Source organism: Callorhinchus milii, unplaced genomic scaffold, assembly GCF_018977255.1.
Source record: "Callorhinchus milii isolate IMCB2004 unplaced genomic scaffold, IMCB_Cmil_1.0 Scaffold18, whole genome shotgun sequence".
In the NCBI taxonomy this organism is placed as follows: Eukaryota; Metazoa; Chordata; class Chondrichthyes; order Chimaeriformes; family Callorhinchidae; genus Callorhinchus; species Callorhinchus milii.
The window spans coordinates 2,768,551-2,793,963 of record NW_024704759.1 but is presented as its reverse complement, the minus strand read 5'-3'; the positions used below and the strand labels follow the sequence as shown (position 1 = coordinate 2,793,963).

At 41.4% G+C, this 25,413-nt stretch overlaps 1 protein-coding gene across 2 annotated transcripts; it reads right to left on the bottom strand.

Moving 5' to 3' along the window:
• Window positions 1-720: 720 nt before the first annotated feature.
• tm9sf4 (transmembrane 9 superfamily protein member 4) lies at window positions 721-23,433 on the bottom strand. Of its 2 annotated transcripts, none has more exons than XM_007884978.2 (18): window positions 23,393-23,433; window positions 15,857-15,970; window positions 14,343-14,442; window positions 13,344-13,512; window positions 12,297-12,426; window positions 11,608-11,731; window positions 11,086-11,204; window positions 9,758-9,869; window positions 9,124-9,194; window positions 8,669-8,801; window positions 8,077-8,158; window positions 7,074-7,149; window positions 5,977-6,060; window positions 5,317-5,492; window positions 3,495-3,558; window positions 3,050-3,169; window positions 1,462-1,551; window positions 721-1,125 (listed from the first exon to the last, which is right to left on the bottom strand). In XM_007884978.2, the coding sequence occupies exons 1-18, from the start codon at window positions 23,405-23,407 to the stop codon at window positions 976-978; spliced, it is 1,929 nt and encodes a 642-aa protein (XP_007883169.1). In that variant the 5' UTR covers window positions 23,408-23,433; the 3' UTR covers window positions 721-975. The 2 variants fall into 2 exon arrangements, with proteins under 2 accessions (XP_007883169.1, XP_042197669.1); XM_042341735.1 differs by lacking the exon at window positions 23,393-23,433 and adding an exon at window positions 16,426-16,511.
• Window positions 23,434-25,413: the final 1,980 nt, after the last annotated feature.

Genomic DNA, 25,413 nt, shown 5'->3' with positions numbered 1-25,413 from the left:
GCTACTCTCACGTCCCAGGTTTTATATCCAAGGGATATCCCACGCTTTAAACATTTCAGCTACTCTCACAAATCTGTTCAAGCAAAATACGCTGTTTATAATGATGAATACGGTGGACCAAAGCTAACCAAGGTTTAGTTACACATACTTCCGAGCAAGATTTGGGTTGAAAATACATTTGAGTAAGGTATGAAGCCTCTCATAAGATGCTGCAACTCTTCTACTTATTAAAAAGGTTAACTCTTAATTCTTCCCCCCCCCTCCCCTCATCCCCCGTCCCCCATCAGTTAGTTAGGTTGTGTACAAAATATAAAGAATGAACCGCTCTGCACAAACTCAAAATGGCACTCGATACGACATTCTACGAATCCATCTTTGCAAGTGGCCTCAAACCTGTTTAATTGCATTCTGCACAAAAAATCTCATCGCCACACTTAACTGCAAAAATGCATGAACATTTATGATACAACCGCTTCAGAGGCAATAGATATTTCCAGTAAAAAGATCTTTTTTTCCCCTTTTAAAAAAAAGTATGCGGAATAACCACACACGTGACGAAATAGGTAAAAGCTCATTTAATTGATGTAGTGTCCACAATGGTACGTAATGGGGGGAAGAAACAAAGCTGGAAATGGGATCCTGATGGCCTTGTACAATGAATCCTATGCGGGAATCATAAATTATTTTTTCTCAAAAGAAACTGATTTTTTTGTTTTCAAAACAAAAACAGCACGGGCGTAAATATATTATATAAAAAAATGCCTCTGAAAGCAAATGACAATATTACTGCCTGATGTATTTTTCCTCCCATTTGTGAACACCACAATTACCCAAATTGAAGGAGTTTTTTTTCTCCAGAAATTATATTCTTCAGAATCAAGAGGTGCTTGCCGCCAATATGTTCATCATTGTTTAACAGTTAGAAGGCCCTTTATAGATACAAACTGCTTAGTTACGAGGCTGGGCTTTTTGTTTTCAGTCTATTTTCACAGCCGCGTAGATTTTGCGTATAAACATGTAAGCAGCATAGAATCCGATCGTTCCAGTTAGCAGCCAGAAGGAGAGAACCATGAGAGTTGTGTACCCAAAGTACAACAATGAAGGGATAAACTCCACAATATCCAACTGCAAGAGACAAAATAAACTATTAGACAATTCCACATTATTATTAATAATAATAATAATCCTGGCCTCATCCCATCGTTGAGACGTCTCAAAGCGCATCAGAGAATATACTGTAAAGTGAATTTACTATATTTTGAAGGTGAAATTCCGCAGCCAATTGCGTGCAGAAGTGTCCCATGGATTGAGTGACCACANTTTTTTTTTTTTGAAGTGTTAAAAGGTTAAAACTTGCCCCCAAAAATATGCACTCACATAGTCTGGAACACTAAAAATTAAAACTACAAAGGAAAACCAAACAATATTTGACCCGTTATTTTTTTTCCCCTCAATTCATACCTTATTAACAAAGTAAAATACGGCATAAACAAGGACATAAAATGCTGATCCTCCAGATACCAAGAATGTTCTCCACCACCATCTATAGTCCTGAAACACCAATGGAAAGAACAGATTAAGTTCAAGTTTTCATTTGAATTCTTTTAACACCAAACCCTCGAAAAGAACATTTCAAGTCTAATCTCCATCCCAACAAATGCAGGCAGCACCATGCTCTGAATACATTCCATATCCATGTTCGGGAATGCGAGTGTTATCGTACATTTTGGACTTGTACAAATGTCAGAGCAACAACAACAACTTGGATTTAGATAGCACCCTTCACACAGGGCAGTGTTCTCAAGTGCTTGAAAATAATAAGCTCTGCATCTGATATAGCACCTTGTCACGTCAAAGTGCTTCACAGAATATACTGTAAAGTGGATTGACTGTATTTTGTGGGGGAAACTCGGCAGCCAATTGCGCACAGCAGCGTGGATATAGTAGTGAGATACACACAATTCCGATACTAGCCCTGACATAAGCAGCTTGTGCCAACGAGAATGAGTTTCCCCTTCCCTGCTGAGCGAGAACAGTCATTTTACAGATGATAAAAACACAGGGTGCACGCACGGTATTTGTTCTTCACATTTTCAACTGGCTTCTAAAAGTCGCACCCTCTCCCATCCCTGTGCAGCTCAGGGATTGGGCGGCATATAGCTACTGGGATTAATAAGGTAACAGAATAGCTCAAAGTCCTTGACAAGTGTAATGTGCACACACCGAGCAGGGAGATGAGAGATTTACGAGTGTTGACCAAAGGGATGGTTGATGTTTTTTAGGAGTCTTTTAAAAGGCAGGGAGTGCAAGGGTGGGAGGAAATGATAGTCATGATCTGGGAGTCTGTCCAACAGGGCTGTTTACCAACTAGGTCCTGAACTCATTCCAGTCTTAGGCCCAAAGTCTGACCCGGCCACACAGATTTTGGCTGCTTGTGGCGTTGGGAAAATTTAGTATCGTAAACAAACAATCTGATTCAGCAGAATTGGCACACAAGCCCAGGGAGTGTTTGAACACACTTGATGGGAGGAAGCGGGCAATTGAGGACGCCAGATTCCAATTCTGTATTGTGATTAAAACAATGAGAACATTCTCCCAGTGACCCTCGTGGAACGGGTTTTATGATGAGAATATATATTTTTTTAAAAAAAGGCAAAATTACGCTCGACTTGTTTTATGTTACAACAAGTCGCATTTATATAGCACCCCTCACACAGGGCAGTGTCTCGGAGCGCTTGCCAGTGGCGGAGCACGACGAGGGAAGGTGACAGTAGGCACGGTTGAAGAGGAAGGTCTTCACACCCAACAGTTGGGGAAGGACAGAGAGCGGCGGAGGGATAGAGGAAGAGTGTCCCAGAGTTTGGGGGCATAGTAGCTAAAAGCGTGGCCACCAATAGTGGAATGGAGGGCACATGTGGAGGCAGCGAGTAGGTAGTTTGGGAGTAAGCAGGTCGGAGAGCTAGGGAGGTGCCAAGGCATGGAGGGATTTGAAAACCAGTGTTAGGAACTTGAAATCTGCTGAGATGCAGGAGGACCGGTTTAATCTTACCTCTGCACAGAGTTGGAAGTAAACCATGACGATGCTTATTTGGGAGCACGACACGACCAGGATAATAAAAACCAAAAATAAGAATCCAAAGAGGTAATAGAACTGGTTCTCCCAAATAGCCTAGAAAACAAACAAAAAAACTGCCTTTAAATAATCTACATTGATCGATTAATGAGTCTTTTAAACCACTATTTATTTCAGCTAACCATTAATTCCAATTCCATCCATTTGAAAAAAAATTATAAATTCTGACATGCTTCGTTCGGGGGATGGGGATGAGGGAAGTTATATAAAGGACTTTTTTTTAAAAAAATACATTAAAAATTTAAGCCCTGATTCAAGAATAATTGGTGAGAATTGCTTAGAGTAATTCTAGACTGGTTACGAACAGGAGCAGTTATGCAATACTATTACACAGAAACGTGTTTGATGTAAACGTACTTACACTGAAAATAAAGAAGAGCTCAATAAACATGGCACCAAATGGTAGGATACCAGCCATTAGAATTCTGTGAAAATGGAACACAATTAACCTGTTTAATATCAAGTGTCAAACAAACAAACGCGTTATCTGTAGATATAGAAATCTTTACCCCAAAGTGCTGTGTGCTGACTTGCAAATACTTAACCATTCCAGCCTTTGTCATAGAATAACATCTCACTGAGCATTTGCTACCCGTGGCCTTCACTCTCTGCTGTGGAATTTAAATCTTTTGACTTGCTTTCAGGCGCCTTGACAATGTGATAAGTTGCTATATCGAAAGCAAGGCTTGTTATATTTTATTATGTAACCCCTTCAATGCCAAAACAAGTTTGTTCTACAATTGCACTCTCAAGTCAGATTGCCTGTGAGTGAGCAGTCTGATGGAAACCAGTGAACAGTTAGTTCAGTTTTGGTACAAAAATACCAAGACTTTCTAGAATTCAACAGGGTCTTGCATTTTCCACTTCTGAAGCTTGAGATCAAAGCGCACCTCAGGGCAGCAAGTGCTAAGTACCTCTGGAGCCAACAGAACGGTTTATTTTATGGTGCAGTGTTGCTGCCAACAATACAGTGAGAAACATTGGGGACCGACGCAAGAATCTCCTGACAGTCTGTTCTTTAGTCATGTCTTAATGATGCCAATCCAGGGAGAGGGGGAAGGTGACCATAGGCAACAACAGTAACATGATTACATTTGTATAGCACCTTTCACGTCAAAGAGGAAGGTCTTTAGGTGTAACCTGAAAATGGGGACAGAGGGGGTAAGGCAAAGGGATTGAGGGAGGGGGTTCCATCGCTTCGGGGTGAAGTGGCTGAAGGGATTATTATTAGGCGTGTGGAGTAAGGAAACTTGCCCAAGGTTTCGCCCTGCCTGGAATTGAACTCAGGTCTCTCACTCGCAAAGCGAGTGCTCTAACCGCCGAGCTACAGGACTCCACAGGGTACGGGGTACAGGATACGGAGTTTGGTGCGGGTGAGAATGCGGGCGGCAGAGTTTTGGACGAGTTGAATTTTGTGAATAGTGGACGACGGGAAACCGGCGAGGGAGGCCCTTATAGTCCAGCCGAGAGGTGACAAAGCGTGGACAAGGGTTTCAGCAGCTTGTAGATTGAGGTATTGCCGGAGACGGGCAATGCGGCGGAGGTGGAGGCAAGGACCGGATGTGGGGGAGGAAGGATAACTGGGTATCGAACCTGACGCCTAAGTTGGGCATGGGTTCAGAGAGTTTTAAGGACAGATCGGGTAGATTGAGGCGGTCTGAACCGCAGGACACAAGATGTCGATGGGAGCCAAAAGAGTATGGCTTCCATTTTGTTGACGTTTAACTGCAAGAGTTTAAAAGTGTGTTATAAGGGTGCAGTATTTCTTTCTGTAGCATTATATGAATTTTAGAAAAAACAGCCTGCTGCCAGGCATCTTCTGAATATTCTTTTGAAAAACCTGTAAAGTCAGAATATAGCTTTTTTATTAGACATAATGTACAAAGGCTTGACGAGAACTACGCCCAACCCTTCAAAAGCAATCAGGTGATCAGAAGTACTGCATTTTTCTAGCCTTTATAGGTGGAATTTAACCCTAACTTCAAACAATTTTTTTGTTAAAAACTTTTGTGAGTCGTATTGCATGAACGTACAAATAAAGATTCTAATATACCTAAAACATTTGCAAGAAATCAGATGCAAATAATGCTTTTCTGCATTGGAATGTTTAAATACAACAAAACTACATTTGTATAGCGCCTTTCATGTCAGGAGGACGTCCTCCCACCTCCATTCAAACTTACCCAACAAATCTGTTCATGTACCACCTCTGTTCAGGAACTTGCCGGGGTATTTGATTGGTTCGCACAGGATTATCATACGGTTGCTTTCGGAATCCAAAGTAATAGCCGAGGTATACTAATGGAAGGGAGATACCAAACCACATGCAGAGAAGGGCCAGCATAGTAGGGAATGGAACCTTAAACACAGGAACAGTACTAGTCGTTAAGAGAAGCGAGGGAGGTTTTCTTCACACATGAGGCCGTGCAACTGTAATTGGGAGCAATGACAAATTACAGAAGCACATTTTATTCTGTTAGGGGAAATGTTTTGTAAAATGTCACTGGCAAAGTCTTTGAAATTTAACTAGATGAATCTCCACTTTCAGGTCAAACAGACCAGCTGGGCACAGTTTCGTTCTGCTGCTAACAAAGCCAAAAGCTGAATGAATGCCTGCAACCAGCCTCTATTGGAGGCACCTGCAAACACTTTGCTTTTGTGTTGCTTTTTACCACCTATTTGCTTTCCCACAGATTGTGACAGTGCGAGTAGATGGCGGGGCAGCACTGGGCAGGAGTGTGGACTGGCAAAGTAAGTCAAGACTTTTTCTGGTGATGTAACATTTTGTACAACATTAACTGAGAAATTCCTTGAACTGAGAAACACCAGTTTCTAATACTTACAGCTCCTGATGAATGTTCTCCCCAGATGAAACAATTCAGGATGAAACACAATCCAAATACAATGCTAGGATAGAGGGTAGCAGTCTGCAAATAAAGGGAAAATTATTATTGATGAGTAAGATATAGAGACGTACTCAAACCTTTGAGATTGAAATTTAAGATTTTTAAATGTATTACAGCTTTATTGTAATAACCTTTATTTATCTACGAATAAAGGAACACCTCAAAATGTTTGACCAAACGTAGTGGTGAAGACTGAGCAGGTAAAAAAAAATGTTGGAAGGCATGGTTTGAAGAGACAGGTTTTAGATGGATTTGCAAGGCAGAGGGTTAAAGGCAACTTCATTTGGGAAGGGCATTCCAAACATAAGGAGAATAATACTAAAAAATAATAATAATCCTTGCATTTGATATAGCACCTTATCACGTCTTTGAGGCATCCCAAAGCGCTTCACAGGATGTACTATAAAGTGAATTGACTGTGTAGATTGTGGGCAAAATGCTATGATAATACTTGCATTCAATACAGCCTTTTCATAAGAACATAAGAATTAGGAGCAGGAGTAGGCCATTCGGCCCCTCGAGCCTGCCCCACCATTCGATAAGATCATGGTTGATCTTCAGACTTAACTCTAACTACCTGCCCTATCCCCATATCCCCTAATCCCTCTATTTTTTAAAAATCTATCAGTCTCAGCCTTGAGGTCCGGAGAATGTCTCAAAGTTCCTCACAGGATTTTAAGTACAGTGTAGAGACTGTGTATTTTGTAGGTGTTTAGCAGCTGATATTTCACAATAGATGGCAAAATGGAAGGAAGGAGTGAACATTCAAGTAAACTGGAACAGCGGCTACAGCTTGTGGAGGGTGGAGTGGGAAGAGGAATGAGAGGAATTTTTGAGGTGAAAGGCAAGGGTGGGATAAGATGAGATGGTGATTTGAAGATTTAACAATATAGAAACCGATAAGACTAAACAGCAGACTCCAGAATGGGCATTAGATAGACACGCAACAAGTTACCCAAATCCTGGTCAAGCTAACACAAAATGGTTCAAAAATATAATTTGGAATAAAGCCATGGGTCATCAAACATACTTACGCAAAAGGCACCTTTCCTCCATCGGTGACCTTTTAGAGTACGGTAGAGACGGCCAGCAAAATAGCCACCAAACAACCTGAAAATTAACACAGCAAACTGCTAACTGTGGGATTTGATCTCCCTCCTTCAATAATAATAATTCTTGCATTTGATATAGCGCCCTTTCACATCGTTTTTGAAGGCGTAGCTACAAGAATAGCCCAGGATAAAGTGCGACTGTGCTCTTAACCATGAACGTTTTTGCAAAATCCATCTCTTCCCTGTATTTTTGTTCAGAGGATTAGGTCATTATGTGGCCTTAACCCAGAATATTTTTTCCAAGTATCCTGCTGTTGAGGATGGCAGAAAAGAGAAAGGGGATACACCTCCTCATCACTGAGCTTTATTGATTTATTTTACTCAGAACCAATGTGAACATCAAGGTGAAGGATTGAGACCCAGAGTGGAGTGAAAAGGACACGGTGGCAATATAGTGGTGCAGCGACATGCAGCTTGGGCTTTAAAAGTGTCAAGTAGGGAAGATTGAGAAGGGATTAAGGATCCTACAATCTTGAGGTCATCAAGAAAGAATGAGCTAAGAGTAGAAGGTGCAGAAAGAGTAGAGAATAGTGCAAGGAGCTTTGACTTTAACTCGGAGCAGTGCAGGCAGAAGATAATGTGGGATCATGCCTTCGGAGCTTGAGGATATAACAAGGGAGGAATAAAATAGAATGAAAGAGACTGAAGACTGGTGAAAGCAAGAGTAGATGATGAGCAGAAGTAAAGGACCACCTATCACGATTCTGCCTACGGAATTAATGTTGCACAAAAGTACATCCTCACTCACACAGCGGTGAAAAAAACACTGGCAATCACTATCCTCGTTAAGAACCAAGCTCTTCAAAAAGGCATCTCCCAGAAAGTCCCCCACTTGCATTATAGTTTCCAATCTGTCTGCAGAAGCTAAATGAGCAAGAATCTAAGTACCTCAGCACTTGCCAAACTAGGAAAGGAGTCCACATACCCCATAAACATGAAGAGGAAGCAAGCGGTTGTCATCAGCGCTCCTCGGCTGGATGGTGACAGCATCCCCAACATGGCAACAACTGAAAATAGAACACATTGGCCACAATTATCCATACCATGGTCAATTATTATAATACTAAGTATAGTAATCCTTGCATTTGATATAGCCCCTTATCACATCTCTAAAATGTCTCAAAGTGCTTCACAAGAGTATACTGTAAAGAGAACTGATTATATATATTTTGGGCAAAACGCGGCAGTCAATTGCGCACAGCAGTGTCCCACGGTTGTGGATTGAGTGACCAATTTGTCTTTTTTTGGATGGATTATTATCCCCAGAAAGCGATCTGCCAATTGACTAACAACTTACTACTAGATAAATAGAGGTGTGTGGAATAAGGAAACTCGCCCAAGGTTTCACCCCATCTGGGAATCGAACCCGGGTGCTCTCGCTTGCGAGGCGACTGCACAAGTGAGAGCGCCCGGGACTCCAAATGAAACACATTTACCACATTAATCCAAGCCTCAGTCAATTGTACCAAATCGTTATTTAGTTCTGACGGAACAGTGACCAGATGAAAGATACTCACTGATTACAATCAGGACCATACAGAACAACTGGATACCAGATCCTAACAGAGAGCTGAGGATCATCGGATACTGAGGTGGTCTGAACACATCACCATGGACCAATTTCCAGCCAGACTCTTCCATTGTGTCCTCCTGCAAAGCAATGCATTTGTAACAAGGATCAACACCTAAGATAGAGTTTAGTTGTATGTATAGTAACCCTATCTATTCTGACCCAACAATATGATTTATCCCCAAGTTCAAGACAACACCTTCTATGACACCACTCTCGCTCACCACCCAACCCCTAACCTATACCTCTTTCCTAATCTCACTAAAATCACTATTTTGTAGATAGTTTATGTTGTGAACATGTTCCAGGCAAACAGGACGATCCCGATGCTATATTTCTCTTAAGGGCCCTCCCATTCTCTCAATCCAGAACCCATTTGAGATTAATCTTCAAAATACATACAATGTCATCTTCTCTGTTGTAGTTAGCAATGTCCTTCCTTAGAGTCCGGATGATGATCATGCTCAGAATTCCTTTTGGGAAAAAGAGGTAAAAGAAAGGAAAATTAGGATTCACGGTACTGAACAAAATAAGAGTAAATCCCTGATAACTCAATCCTGGCTTAACAGTGCATGTTGAAAGGTTTCATTATTAAATCATCCATCCTGCTGTCAATATCCCAGCCATATTTGTTTATGTACTTATACACATGCCTAACTCGCCACTCCTGATAACTTGTCACTGAACCCTTTTCCCTTAGAATGACGAATTATCAGTTTACTGATCAGGAGTTTAATTCTCAACAATGCAATAAAGGCGCTGTATCAAATGCAAGGATGATTATTATTATTAATGTTCTGCACACCTCTTCTGAGTGGAAGATGAGCTGACCACTGATTCCCTAGAAGCTGAATTTCTAATCTCAACAGAACCGTTTGACAAAATACCTAGGTTTTCCTACAGTATAGTGTGAAAGAACTTTATTGAAAAAAAACTACACACAGGTGAATGCTCAATAAATGGGTATAATGTGCTGCATCTGACAAAGGACCTGCATATGATAGATCATGTTCAAATCAGCAATGTTCATCCTTACCTGATAGAAAGAAAACCACAACCACCGAGTTCACAATGGAGAACCAGTGAATCTGCACATCACTCATGGTTAAGTATGTATCCCAGCGAGATGCCCATTTAACAAGACTGGCCTGAAAATACAAATTAGAAAAATATTGCTAGTTCTCAAATTGAACTGCCTCATACACCGTGCCACATTATATATATGTGTGTATATATAACTTCTGTTAAAATTCTTCATTTTCTCCTCTCCTAAAGATATGGTTACTTGCTGAGATGTCAGACACCTCCAGTACCTGATCCAAGTAGTAATTCTTGACCACAATGGACATCACACTAAAGCGGTTCTCACCAGAAGTGCTCACTGGATGGGGATCAGAGGGAACCTGGCTGATATTTTTCGTTCCCAGCTCAAGCTCCCTCACCTGCTGTCCAGTGGAGAATCAGTTAACTCAGCATAGACTGGGAATGAGAGCCTGCGTCGCGATGGCTGAATGCCATGTCTTTGCCCACTATAGACATCGGGGGGACACTTGTACAGTTTTAAATGAATGAAAGTTGGCATGGCAGCATTAGAACTACTACCAGCCTCAATAAACATACAGAGTGACATGAGGAGCTGTAGAGACATTTAGCAGGAATACCATCTTCATGTTACTTGCTATGAGTTTGGAGTATATGAATGTTCTGCAAGTCACAGTAATATGAAATGTACACAGCATGACAACGCTGTTAAATCATGAAACAGTAAATCAATTAATGAAGAGTATTTAGAGCATTGTTCTTCCCAAACTGGTGATACAGGAAACTGCATTCTTTCACATCATCATCATGCAAACTCTCCAGGTGAAACATCTAAACTGAAGAGTGCACAAATGCACAGAACAGGGTCACAGATAATAATAATAATCCTCGCATTTGATATAGCGCTTTTCACGTCGGGAGGACGTCCCAAAGCGCTTCACAGAATATACCGTAAAGTGAATTGACTGTATATTTGTGGGCGAACGCGGCAGCCAATTGCGCACAGCAATGTCCCACAAACAGTCATAGATTGAAAATGACCAATTTATTATTGATTTTTGGTTTCGGAGGGATTATTATTAGGCTGTGTGTGGAGTAAGGAAACTTGTCCAAGGTTTCGCCCTCTGCCTGGAATTGAACTCAGGTCTTGCTCTAACCACTGAGCTACAGGACTCCAGATATGGGGTAAAGGCGGGTAATTGGAGTTGAAGTACAGATCAGCCGTGATCTAATAGAATGGTGGAACAGGCTCGAGGGGCTGAATGACCTACACCTGTTCCTATGTTACTATGTCACATCTGCAATTGTTGACGCTCTGCTTACCTCCCAACGAACAGAATAAGTAAAAAGGACTTCATTCTCTTTCTTGGGGTCAATCTCCTGGGCAATAGAGCCTGCAGCCTCAGGCAGGTTGCAGTTTCCCTTCTCGTCAGCTTTCAGGTCTTCAATAAACAAAAATATAATTCAATAAACAAAACTACAAAACAGAGGGCCCCATCTACAAAGTTTTGGAAACTCACTCAACAAGCGAGTCAAATATTCACTGAAGGCAAAAGATTCTTTCAGAACTGAAAAAAAACACTCAGTTGTAGTGGAACCCCCACCCACCCCCTCCACAAGATAAAATTCATCATTTGAATTTACTTCATCACCTTTTCCCATGTGGTAACATACACATAACTGAATACAGCTGGTGGGGGGGAGGGGAAAGAGAGGCATAATGCAAGCCCGATAACATTACTGTTGACCGATGCAGAGCCCAAAGTTTTTCAGTGTCTCGTGAAAATACACTTTATACAACACTTCGCACAATATAATGAACTACAATAATAATAATGTGATTACCTTCGTATTTAACACTTTGTGGTATAACTTCAAAACGCACCACTCTGTATGTAGGCTCCTGATCTTTCTCAATTTCTTCTTTATGGTAATACACAATGAAGGAGAGATGGTTGTGGAGGTAGAACTGGAAGATAAGGGCAATGTTTTCACAGTGTTCACAGTAGAAAAGTCAAAGAGTTTCTGACTTTCTAAAGATAAAGTTTCTAAAGTGTTGAGTAAAAGCTTGTGCTATAACTTCTTCCGAGTACCTGATCTCCAGAGTTCATCTTTCAACCCCTACCAATAGTTGGTCAATAGGAATTGTTACAGTATTGATATTTCTGTAGACATTTTAGTTTCATTTAGACTTGGTTTGGGCCCTAGAAATTTTACCCGAAGGCAGTGCAAACTCTTTTGCTTCAAATTCTCGTCATTTAAGTCTGCCATTTCAGGTCTCCGCACACAGCAGCCAGCAGCTAGTCAATGATGTCAGCAATAGGAGTTACTGGCAAGCAGTTACAAAGGATATCCCACTGATCAGCATCATTTCTCATCCTGAATGCTGACTTGCTGAATACAAGCTGGGAAGCTTCAACACCAGCCGAATGAGCTGGGCTGTAATATTTGTTCCCGTACTGAGCTAAATGCCCACATGGAATTTCTCGCAGTGTTCAAACTACACAACTCTAGAAATCTGTGCATGGTTTAACCTTGTTGTTGTCGACAAATCCCAGTCTGTAGCCGTGTTCGAACTGAACCTCCTTTTCTTTCTTCTTCTCTTCATCCTCTCGATTGGGGTAAAATTCTAAGCGTGTTGCAACTGGTAGGTTATCTGCAATTCTGTAACAAGAGTCACAGACAATAAATATAGAAATACTTTCAACCTGGTATTTCCCCAAGAGAAACATCTGTCACGCCAGTTCTGGTAAATTGTTTCAAACGTTGAAATTGCACCGAAAATCTCTTTTGACAGCATGCATAAAAATGCTACTTTTTGGATGAGATTTGATATCGAAGAGAAAGGAAAGTCTGGAGGGAGTACTTCTGGTTTGTAACTTTATAATAATAATAATCCTTGCGTTTGATATAGCGCCTTATCATGACTTTGAGACGTTTCAAAGTGTATATCGTTACAATATTTCTTACTGATTTTGAAATGCATAATATTTTCGGAGACAGATAAAGGAGAGTACTTACTTCTCCCTTCAAACTGAGAGCATCAACTCCATTGCAACACAACTGCATTTTAGTCATAAAGTGTCAGCTTTCAACACACTCCTTGAATCAGCTATGGGGCACTCTATTGTGTCATTAGCATACCCCAGGAGAATGAATACCCTTACAGCAGTAGTTTGAATTTTTTTTTACGCAAACCATCCTGCAATGCGAAAATGTTGGACAGGAAGAACATAATACTCTTCCTGGATCCTTTGCCTGGTGGGATATTTCACGTAGAAACCTCAGAACATAGAAGAGATTTCCGGTGAGAGCTGCACTTAATGACCCCTATCCCCTCCCCCTTGGTAAAAGGACAGAGTCTGATTTGACTTGTGGCATTAAGACAGCGGCTGACTCTTTTCTTTACTAAAAATTAACTCTACACAAGAATTTGCATTGAAGGTATTCAGAAGGTAAAGTACTTTAAAATTTGCTTGAACATCGCACTTCCACCCCTCCCAAATATTTCAACAGACAAAAGTTGTGCTCAAATTCCCTTCTATACAAACATATAAAAAGGCCACAAAAGATACACGTACAAATGAACATAATACTCTTCCTGGATCCTTTCCACGACCAGTTTGCTCTCTACTACTGTAAATTTGAGAGGCTTGGTCGGCGTTCCGCAGAGTACTTCACATTTCTTTTCAATGTTCATGTGTATTTCATACGGGGTGCTGACTATGCGATCCCCTCGTAACACTTCTCCTGCACAGTAAAAGATGACATTGTTTTTTTTAAACAAAAAAACACATTTGAGAGCGAGAACAATCATTTTGTGTTTCATGCCACGGATTCTCTATTCACAGATGTATTTACTTGAGGCATTGTGTGTGATGACAGTATTACCACACCTTCAATTATAACTTCCAAGATTTATGAGGTATCATATGCTGATCATGTGTTAAGGATTTTAATGCAATGTCAATCCCAGGACATTGATGTTATAGCCACAACAACAACTTGGATTTATACAGCGCCCTCCACGCCGGATGGGTCTCAGAGCGCTTCACATTAACGGATCCCGGGGCCAAGCCAGCGGGAGGGGGAGGAAGGTGACCAAAGGCACGGTCGAAAAGAAAGGTCTTCAGCCGAGACCTGAAAATAGGAAGAGAGGGGGCGAGGTGAAGGGAGTGAGGAAGGGAGTTCCAGAGCCTCGGGGCACAGTGGCTGAAGGCACGGTCGCCGAGGGTGGAGCGGAGGACTTGGGGGATAAGGAGGCGGCCAGACCTGGTGGAACGAAAGCAACAACAACAAAATTACATTTATAGAACGCCTTTCACGTCGGGAGGACGTCCCAAATGGCTCTGTTGTGAGGAGAGAGGTCAGAGAGATAGGGGGGTGCAGAAGAGTGGAGGGATTTGAAGACAAGGGTGAACTTTTAAGAACAGGGTTGCATTTCCAAATTTGGTTTCCACATTCTACTCTGTGAACTGACAGACCATCGATGAAAGATGCCATCCCAGGACGAGCAGCATGCAGAAATAGTCCCAGTTTGATTTAGTTCACAGGTGCTTTATAGGTTACAATCAACTTACCAAGGTTTTCTGCCTTATATTCAATTTTTTCTGGTCGACAAAAAGGGAGGGAATAATATTCATAGGGGAGCTGTGTCCGTGAACTGGTTAATTTCACAGCCTGAAACAAAGATTTCAGGTAAATGCTGGGCGCAACATCGAGTTTGACATTTTGTGTAAGTTTATCTTTAGAGGGGCAACCAAGCAAGTTAATCTGGATCTAGATTTACTTAAAAATAAAACAGCGGATCAATTACATTTTAAAAAGGTAAATTATACATTACATTTTCACTGAGCTAATAAACTTATAACTAGTAATAACAGTTAGTGCAAATGTCATTGCAGTTTGCAACATTGTCAATGTGGCAAACATTTGTTCTACATCAATGTCCTGATAACAGTCAAGTCTAACACAATCCTACTATCCAATCCTAAATGTGACTCAAGGTAGGAATCATTTTAAAGAAAAAGCCAAAATGTCATCAGACAATATCAAAATGTCACTTTAACTTTGGGGAGAGGAAAAAAAAATTGGTCCAAAGCATTTGTTATTTCTTTTGGTCTGGCCCTGGCACTGAATAAGAACATAGTTTTAAATATAAAAGATCAAAACCAAAACCTTTCAATCATTTTTTAAAAAATCAATGTGTAACTTTCCATTTGTTTTGGTTCATGCTCTGTAAATCGTCCCAATATCTGTAGTTTCCTAAACAGTATACAAATACATCCCTTCAACTTGCCAATAAACCTTCTGCTACTACTACTAAATAATAATCCTTGCATTTGATATAGCGTCTTATCACATTTTCTAGACGTCTCAAAGCGCTTCACAGAATATACTGTGAATATAAAATGAATTGACTGCATATTTTGTGGGCAAAACGCAGCAGCCAATTGCGCACAGTAGTGTCCCACAAATACTCGTGGACTGAGTGACAAAATTGTTTTTATTATTACTTATTACTATTAGTACTTATTATTACTAAGTTTTACTCTTACTTATTATTTTTAGTACTTATTACTAAGTAATGAAAATAATATTTTAATAATAATTTACACAACTATTTGTGAGGGACTGCTGTGTATAATTGTCTGCCGCTTTTCGCAAACAAAATATAATACAAAATTATTTGTGTAGTGCCGTTCACGTTGGGAGAATGTCCCAAGGTGCTGGAATATACAGTCAATACTCTTTACAGTATATTCTGTGAACATAAGAATTTGCTCGACAAAAGAAAACCAAGGTCCATCTAGTTTGCCTTCCACCGTCCTGGCAGTCGCTTGACATGTCGTGTCCCAAACTGTATACTGCATCCTGAGATATTATTTTCCAGCAGAAATCAATCTAATTTGTTCTTGAAATAAATGACATTTCTGCTTCCACTGTCTCCCTAGGGAGCGTATTCCATAAGTTTACTACTTATGAAGCGCTTTGAGACGTTTCAAAGACATGATAATGCCTTATATCAAAATGCAAGGATTATTATTATTATTACTTTTTATTATTACTAGGATAACATTAAAAACGGTTGTACCTTAATTTCCACAGGACGATTGTGATGGAAGTCAATTGGTGCCACACCCGGTACATAAAAACAATAGGACACATGCAGGACTAAGAGCAGTACCAATGGCCAGATTAGTATTACCTGAAAAAATAAAGGGATTAAAACTGGTTAACATGAGATCGGACAATGCCAGGAACACTAATAATGGTAGCACTTTTAAAACAATTAAAAGTTTGTTCAAGAATTTCTATAAATTTGCAAGATTACTAGTTGTTTGAAGCAAATATTAGGAGGAAGAAAACAATAAGACCATCATTGCGTTTAAAATGTTAATTATAATTCAAAGACATAAGCACATAGTGAACAGTAAGTCAAGCATCCGATGGCTCAGTGGGTTAATGCACCTTGTGGTTTACTGAGTTAAGGGGTATTAGAATCTGTTGTGTCACTCTGAGGGTCGGTGGAAACAGGGTATAGTCCCTGCTCCTGATCTCTATCCAGAAACTCCTGCTGAAAGTGCATGACTGGCCAATGGGTTTAGACAGGATTAGGTTTGGAGGAGGTGGCCCACAATCAAATAACCTGCTATCACTCACTGTCCATGCCAACACATGACGAATGATCACTTGAGTGAGGTACCAGAGGCTGCCTTTGCCCATGGAATAGTGCCCCTGCAATAGTTGCCACCTTGAGAAGAGAAGGGGTAACAGGAGAAAAAAATCAGAGGATAAATCAGAGAAAGGGTAGGGGAAAAAAAACCATTGGGAAATCATGTAGGTATCGATAAAATATCGACCCAATCAAAATATTTTGTCTGCAGTACAACGTTTAAAACCATCTTTGTACAGTCTGGCAAGAGTCACTGGGTTAATTTCAAGGACAGTGAGTTTTCTGAGGGAAACTACAAATCAACATTTTTAAAATGTATGCACTCATTCCTCAACTATTCATATTTTATTGCAGGCAAATTTATTATTTGCATTTGATTACAGTGCTTTACCATGTCACTGAGATATCTCAACTCATTTCACAAGATATACTGTAAAGTGTAGTGACTGCATTTTGTAAGTGAACACACCAATTTGCACACAACAATGCCCACAAACAGCCATGAGGTGAATGACCAATTCGATTGGAAGTGGGGAATGGAGGGGGGAATTATCGCCCAATAGTGCCATGGGATCTTTAAAGTCATCTGGATCTGTATACACCAAGATAACAAAAACAACCACAAACACTACACTAAAAAGTAAAAAATAACTTACCCTATAAGACATGCCCAAAACAAATTGCTGCAATACCAGTTTCAGATTACTAGAGGGAGCGCTAATCTGACAATTTACCGAGGAACTCCAATGGTAAACACTAGTACTGACTGATACAATGTTCATTTTACAGGACGCCCTACAGATACATTTCCAAATCTAGACGAGGTCTTCTGTGTTTTTATTCCAGTTTTACTACTTCAACTGAAAAGGTTTACACTTTTGTTTATACACAGTAAATTATAAAATTCACAGAGCGTTTCTTGAACATAAGGTAAAATAACCCATTCAGAGAAAATGCAAAACAATGCACTTTAATTATTAAAAAAAATACAAACTAGGTGCTCTGTCAACAATACAATTGCACAGCATGAAACCTTAGCTACTTAGAAATATTCATAATCGCAGGCTAAATATAACCAAAGTCCACAATTCACTGACCAATACTCAAACACTCATGACCAACCCCCTGAACTAAGCAAAATCCAGTATATCTCAACCATCAAAGTGCCTTTACAATTAAAAACAAATACAAACTCCTGACAACTGGGAGTGAGTAATAAATTTAATTTACTCAAGGGGGTTCAGATAATATCACAAAGTTTGAAATGGCAAAAGCCATGGATATTACATGATCTGAGATTAAAGTACCATTGTTTTACATCCAACGTTTTGTATAATTAACTATGGTCTCAATAAAATAAGTGTTGTTTTAAAGTTATGCTAAAATGCTACCAAATGAAGATTATAAGGTTCGCACACTTCTTAGTACAGCACTTTGTTCTTTTCCATTGTAACACTGAAAACTCTTACCAAGTCAATTGCAATCAATCTGGATTTCTTCCCTCCACTGAAACACTGAGAACGCAGCAAATTAGAATAACCCAACAGAATAAATATTGACAAATAAAATGTAACTGTTATCTCAATTTATACATTAAACCGTTCAGGCTGTGTAACTATTTTAGGAGCACTGGGGAAGGTGCTAGTTTCCCCTCAACAGAAAAATCAGAACTACGGCATTCATCATTGAGGCTTTTTCAGTTTCAGTTTTATTTTGGAGGGGGATAAAACACTCAACATTGAACACCCCATTTAACTCAAAAACAGGATTACAAAATAAAGCATTGCCAGTGTTGTCAGAAGTGATGAGCTCCCATCTAAACTTCTTTGTACAATATTTAAGTACTGAATCACTCACATCCATCCCTTATAAGCCATCAAACCTGTATCACCATCAGCATCCAAGGCTGCACTCTCCACCTCTCAAAGCCAGTCAGGAACCTCGGCGTTTTGTTCGACCCTGAGCTGTCCTTTCTCCCTCACATCCGCACCACAACTGGCACCGCCTTCCATCACCTCCGGAATATCGCCAGATTACGGCACTACCTCACCCCTCACGCTGCTGAAACCCTGGTTCACGCCTTTGTCACCTCAAGGCTGGACTATGGGAACTCTCTCCTCGCCGGCCTTCCCGGCACCTCCCTCCACAAGCTGCAGGTCATTCAGAACTCTGCAGCTCGTGTACTGTCCCGCACCAGGCTTCGGGACCACATCACTCCCACCCTCGCTCGCCTCCACTGGCTCCCCATCCCCCAGAGGATTGATTTCAAGATCCTCATCCTCACCTACAAGGCCATTCACGGCCTTGCTCCCTCCTACCTCTCCAACCTACTATCCCCCTACCTACCTGCCCGTACCCTCCGTTCCTCTGGCTCCGGTCTGCTCCACGTCCCCCGCCCCAACCGCCCTACTATCGGTGGTCGGGCCTTCAGCCTCTCAGCCCCGAGGCTCTGGAACTCCATCCCCCAGTGCCTTCGCCTTGCTTCCTCCCTTTCCTCCTTCAAGGCCGGTCTCAAAACCTTTCTCTTTGACCGTGCCTTCAGCTCCCCTCTCGACTCTCTTCCTCCTCCTCGCTCCCTCCCTTCCCTCCCCTCACCCTGACCATTTCCCCCTCCTCTCTCCCTCCCTTCCTCCCTCACCCTGACCATTTCCCCCCTGCTCGGGTCATGACCCAACTGTGCAGCGCCTTGGGACGTCCTCCTGACGTGAAAGGCGCTCTATAAATGGAATCTTGTTGTTGTTGTTGTTGTATCATTCCTATCCAGCATTGCGGCACAGTGTGGGTCACGTAAGCAACTCCAGCAAAAAGCAACGCCTATAAAATAACCACTCACACAGAAAAGATGCAATTGTTTAAATGTGGATCCTGTGTGTAGAAATGGCCTTGCAAGCAACATAATAGGGGCTTGCTTCTGCAGCATTCGTAACAGTATCCAGTAATGCAAAACTCAGTACTATTCTACAACGCAAGTACATTGCATCAATCTGAAGTTTCCGTAAGGCTCATAAAGCAGCAGTCGAAACGTTAATTAACATAGATCACCAAACAAGATGAAGGTAGTAAGAAGTGTTGTGACCCAAACTGGACACAAGAGCAATTTATGTGATCAGTATCCAATCTTTAAAAATGCTGATGAACCACTCTGAAAACTATAAAGCAGTTAGCTTGACAGCTGTCATGGGAAATATACAGGGATAACACAAATTAAGATCCAGCAAAAATCAATAAATCCACTTCAATATGGATTGGTTCAAACACAGCCCAAGTTTATTGGTAATCTAAGGATTTAACAGTAGTGAAGAAGTGATCAAAATGATGGTTTCTTGGGGCATTCACAGGGAAATCTATTCAGTTCACAACTCATGGCCAAATGAAGCTCATAGAGTTCAAGATACAATTGCAAATTGATTAAGTAGGAAACAGAAGGTTTTTAATCCACCGTAATAGATCACATTAGATATTAGCTGCAATGAAGATCTATCAGGGATTATCTGGAATTTCTGACCAAGATTATTTGAGTACAGAGTCCATGAATAGCAAGTTATGTCAGAAAGGATATTTTAACAAGACTGTATCTAAAGAGATCTACACGAACCAATGAAGAATATGAAGGATAATTTCAGGACAGATACTAGGAAATATTTCTTTCCTAAAGGGTTAGAATTAGTTGGAATGGTTACCAGGAAGGATGGTAGAAGCTGTGCCAATGGACGATTTAAAAAATGGCTTGATGCTGGTATGGGTAGACAGGAGAATAAGCTGCAAGGCTGAGAACAAATGGAACAAAGAGCCTTCCTCATTGGAATACTTTTGTGAACAGAGTAAATCAATCCATGACGAGAAATGTAAAGATCAAACAGTAGCATGGCTCTGCTACTCAATGACGAAGCTAGCTAGGTACCAGGGCCGTTCAATCATCAGTGAGATAGAGCAACACATAAGTGATTTGAATCACATTAATAATTGATATTGGCACCAAAGCAAGCAAAACATACATCAACACATTATGGACACCAAGCAATGATTTTCAAGCTGTAGTTTATTCACAGCTTTCAGATTTTTTTTTATAAATGATTCATCCATGACCATCCCCGTTATCGACATTTAAATCTCTCAATTATAATTACTGTCTTGTAGTCACTTCCAAATATGAGTAACCATTTTCTCTTCACATTTAAACTTTAAACTCCCCCAAAAAACTAAACCTGATGTTAATGCTAACTATAATCTTAAACGGTGGGTTTTTAGCCATGGAGTACTAAACGGAAGCTGGTAAATTATACAGTGTGAAGTCAGACATCAGCACGATGAAGGAAAGGACCTATTCATCGAATATCCAGTCAAGTAATGATATCAGTTAATAATCCCTTGAATTTTTTTAAAAAAATAATACTTTAGTCACTATCCATGACTCTTTATGGTACACTGCAATTTACGTTGCAGTATACTCTGTGAAGCACTTTGAGACGTGTTGAAGACGTGATGAGGCACTGTTTCAAATGCAAGGAACATTATATAGTATTATAATATCCATTAAATACAAATTAAGGGGTTTCCCTGTTACTAAACTACTATGTATAGCAACCGTATAACATGATACTTTATAATAGTAGTTATTTATAAACATCAAAAATTAGAAGACTTTTTCAGATTATAGTTTTAATACTTTTAATAAGGCGAGTGTTCTCACCAATACGTTACAGGACTCGACTCTACACAGTGAAATGGGAGTTCTGCAGCTTGGTTGCAGCACTCGCCTCGCAAGCGAGAAGGTTTGATTCACAGGCAGAGCGAAACCTTAGGCAAGTTTCCTTACTCCACACGCCGCCTGTTTACCTAGCAGAAGTAGGATCCCGGGTGCTAGTTGAAGTAGCAGATCGCTTTCTGGGGGTAATAATCCCTCCAAAATAAATAAAAACACTCAATCCATGTTTGTGGGACAGCGCTGTGCACAATTGGCTGCCACGTTTCACCCACAAAATATAGTCAAACCATATCTTTGTGAGTCGATATGCCAATCGACTAACAACCGGGTTCCTACTTACTGCTATGTAAACAGGCGTGTGGATTAAGGAAACTTGCCTGACGTTTCGCCCTTCCGGGAATCAAACCCAAGTCTTCTCGTTTGTGAGGCGAGTGCTCTAACCATTAAGATACAGGGGTCCACTTTGAAGATGCATCAACAATGTGATAAGGCACTATATCCATTCTGAATACATTGGATCAATAATATTTTGAACAAATATATGAAAATACTACTGAAATATTTAGGAACATTGTGTAATGTCCACTGTGTAATTGTAGGAAAAGCAGCAGCCAATTTATTGCACAGTAATGTTCCAGAAACAGCCACAAATTTTTAATCTGGGGTCAGCCAAGACACCTTACCAGGAGAAATTCCTCTCTTTTCAAATAATGCCGTGGGACCTTTGGACCTTGGGTTCATCATCTCATCCAAAGGACCACACCCACCGACAATAGTGTAGGCTGACACTACCCCAGAACCCCATCGGAGTGTCATCTTATTCTATAAATTCAAAGTCCTAATATGGAATATGGCACTTGGTTTCGCAAACTTTTGTCTCAGAGATGAAAGTGCTCCCCTCAACAACAACAAATTATACTTGTATAGTACAAAGCAATTTTCGCATAACACAGATACAAGATAAACAGTACAAATGCGGGTCAACATTCGCAAAGTTTATTTCATTCACCATCTTCCAGAAACTGTCTGAGGTTAATTTTACATTACATTGCCTCCCCAAGGCAGATATTAAATGTTCTCGAGCAGTCCAACACGACAAGATAGTCTTAAATTTTCACAGAATTAGAAAGATCCTGATGGGTCCTTCAGCTCTTTTCTAACTTTAAAAAACATTACTGTCTAATGCAGTAATGCAGAACAACTCACAGACATATACCTGACATTGAGCAAACCGATACACCAATCCAAAAAAAATTACAGTAGTGTCAAAACCAACACTAGAACAATAATCCTTGCATTTGATATAGCACCTTATGATGTATCAAAGCGCTTTAGAAGATATACTGTGAAGTGGATTGATTGTATATTTGTGTATATCTGCAATTCGAATATACATACAGAGCACACACATCGAGACGGGTACAGAAGCCTTTAATCGGAATTGCAGACCTCTGCCACTGAACCCAAATTATTGAAATACCTGAACACACGCTCGACAAGAAAAGAAAGGCAGACATTCTGTGAAGTCCCTCTCTACTCTGGCCATTCTCCTCCCTGACATATGCTGAACCTTGTCAAGTGCACTCTGCGGGTCAAAGTCTTGCACAGCAGCACCCCGACCTGTTACGGTCATTCGAGGGTCACTAATGTAATGGGTTCGGTTGGCTGTCGGTGGGTGGCTTACACTGTGGGCATTTTATTCAAGATGCCAGGAGAGGGAGAGGGGGGTGGAGTAGCGGTGACCTTAAAGGAAGGTCTGAGCGCTGCCCCAAAACAACAGCCTTGCACCTGACACAGTGCTTGTTCAGGAGGGGGAGAGACGCTGTCAGGTGTAGTGACTGTCTGTCTGTCTGTCTGTCTGTGCCAGGCCAGCAAACCCTGGCGCCGCGGCCGACGAGGAAGCGGAAGCGCTTCGGAGCAAACCCAGAGCGGAAGGGGTGAATGGAGGGAAAGCGAAGCTCGGGGGCTCCCGCAGCGGCCGGTCTCCCCCCCGCCGGCGCCCCCCACACCGGGGGAAGGCAACTGGCGCCCGCCGGTCAGTGTGTTAGGCCGCCGAGGGTCTGACAGTAGCCTGGCCTTCGGGAGTGGATGGCGTTCAGGGCCGCCACAGACTAGACCAGACCGCGGCCTCCGCTCCGCCTGCCCCGTACCTCACCCTCGTTGACCCCCCCCCCACCCGCCCGCACTCTCTCTGTCCGTCCCTCTCGCCCTCTCGCCGAGGGTCATGGGCCCGATTGTCCGGGGCTTACCCGCCTGGCCGCCATCTTGGAATCCACGTGTCATCGGTGACGTCGCTCAACGGAACTGACGTCAGTAGGGGCGGGGCCGCTTGACAGCCGGCTGGCCCCGCCCCCTAGTAGGCTCCAGGAGAGCAGTGTGGATCACGTGACCCCCCCGACCAGGTGCACAGGTGTCACTCACCACCTCATTCCACAACTTCATTCATAATCAGAATGAAAACCCTTTTATAGCAATAAAATACATTTATATTATTTATATTTATATATTCTTTTATATTCTGCAATTTAATATTCTTTGTTTTATATGTTTTATATTCTTTTTATATTCTATCGTGGAGTCCTGTAGCTCAGTGGTTAGAGCACTCGCTTTGCAAGTGAGAGACCTGAGTTCAATTCCAGGCAGAGGGCGAAACCTTGGGCAAGTTTCCTTACTCCACACAGAGCCTAATAATAATCCTCCAAAACCACAAACAATAATAAATTGGTCATTTTCAATCTACGACTGTTTGTGGGACATTGCTGTGCGCAATTGGCTGCCGCGTTCGCCCACAAATATACAGTCAATTCACTTTACAGTGTGTTCTGTGAAGCGCTTTGGGATGTCCTCCCGACGTGAAAAGCGCTATATCAAATGCAAGGATTATTATTATTATTATCTTTCATATTTTACAATTTATCTGTTACATTCGAAAACACCAAAGTTCTAGCTTTCGGAACAAGTTCAGAGTTCCAGCTTTCCCCAGAGGGTGGTTGGAATGTGGATTTGTCTGTCGCTGTTGAGGCAGGATCCGTGAAATTCTTTCCAAGGCAACGTAAGATAGGTTCTAGGTTTGGGGGGGGTGGGGGGAGGCGAGGAAGGAATTAGGAGTTGAGTTTCTATCACAATTGTGGGGTCTTGTAGCTCAGTGGTTAGAGCACTCGCCTCGCAAACGAGAGGACCTGAGTTCGATTCCCGGGGCAGGGCAAAATGTCGGGCAAGTTTTGTTACTCCACACGCCTCTGATTACCTATCAGTAAGTAGGAACCCGGTTGTTAGTCGATTGGCGGATCGCTTTTCCAGGGCTAATAATTCCTTAATAAAATGAATAATAAATTGGTCACTCCAATCCATGACTGTTTGTGGGACACTGCTATGCCTAATTGGCTGCCGCATTTCGCCCACAAAATATACAGTCAATGCATTTTACAGTATATTCTGTGAAGTGCTTTGAGACGTCTAGAAGACGCGATAAGCCCCTACATCAAATGCAAGGATTATTATTATCTACCATGATCTAATAGAATGACGCAACAGGCTCAAGGGACTGAATGGCCTGCTCCTGTTCCTATGTTCCAATGAATATCAAAGGCAAGAGGTAGCAGGTAGAACAAAATGAGGTTGTGTGCCTCATGTGGAGAAAACCGCAAAGCTGATTTGACGGGCCAAATGGACCATTTATGTGCTGTGGTATTTTATGATTTTATGATCTGAATTTGGGAGGATTCCAACGTGGAGTAACAGTTCTTGTGTGGTTGTGTTTGTCACCCTCCTCCTGGAATACTGCACAAAACAAATTGCATATTTGACCTCATTTACTCAATGACTTTTTCAGTGGTCAGGTATCTCAGGATAATGTTCGCTGTTCCCTTCTTGGCAGGTTTTATAGAAGAGAAGAATTGATGTGTAAGAATTAATATTGTGTTTTCAAAGGATAAGTGGTCCAAGTATAATTTGGTTCTATGTGCCATTAAACATCAATGAACAAATTATTTATTGTCTTAATATTGGATGCATTTCATGTTATTATAAGAATTACACTGTTTTAACCAAATGTATAGAAATGTGTATTGTGTGCACTGCATCATATATATATATATATATCCACAACAACAACAAAATTACATTTGTAAAGCGCCTTTCACGTCAGGAGGACGTCCCAAGAAGTTGGACAGACAGAGTTACGAAGCTGAGGGTCAGGGTTGGGAAGGGTGGAGGGTGGGGTGGGGGGGGTGGGAAGCAAGGAGATAGAAAGCATGGTCGAAGAGGGGGG

Coding starts and splice junctions, on each gene's coding strand:
- tm9sf4 (XM_042341735.1), bottom strand. CDS start 16,488: ATGGGCAAAGGCAGCCTCTGGTACCTCACTCAAGTGATCATTCGTCAT. Junction 14,443..15,856: donor ATCGTCCTGTGGAAATTAAG/GTACAACCGTTT, acceptor TCTTTGTTTCAG/GCTGTGAAATTAACCAGTTC. Junction 9,195..9,757: donor TGTGGTTTTCTTTCTATCAG/GTAAGGATGAAC, acceptor TTTTCCCAAAAG/GAATTCTGAGCATGATCATC.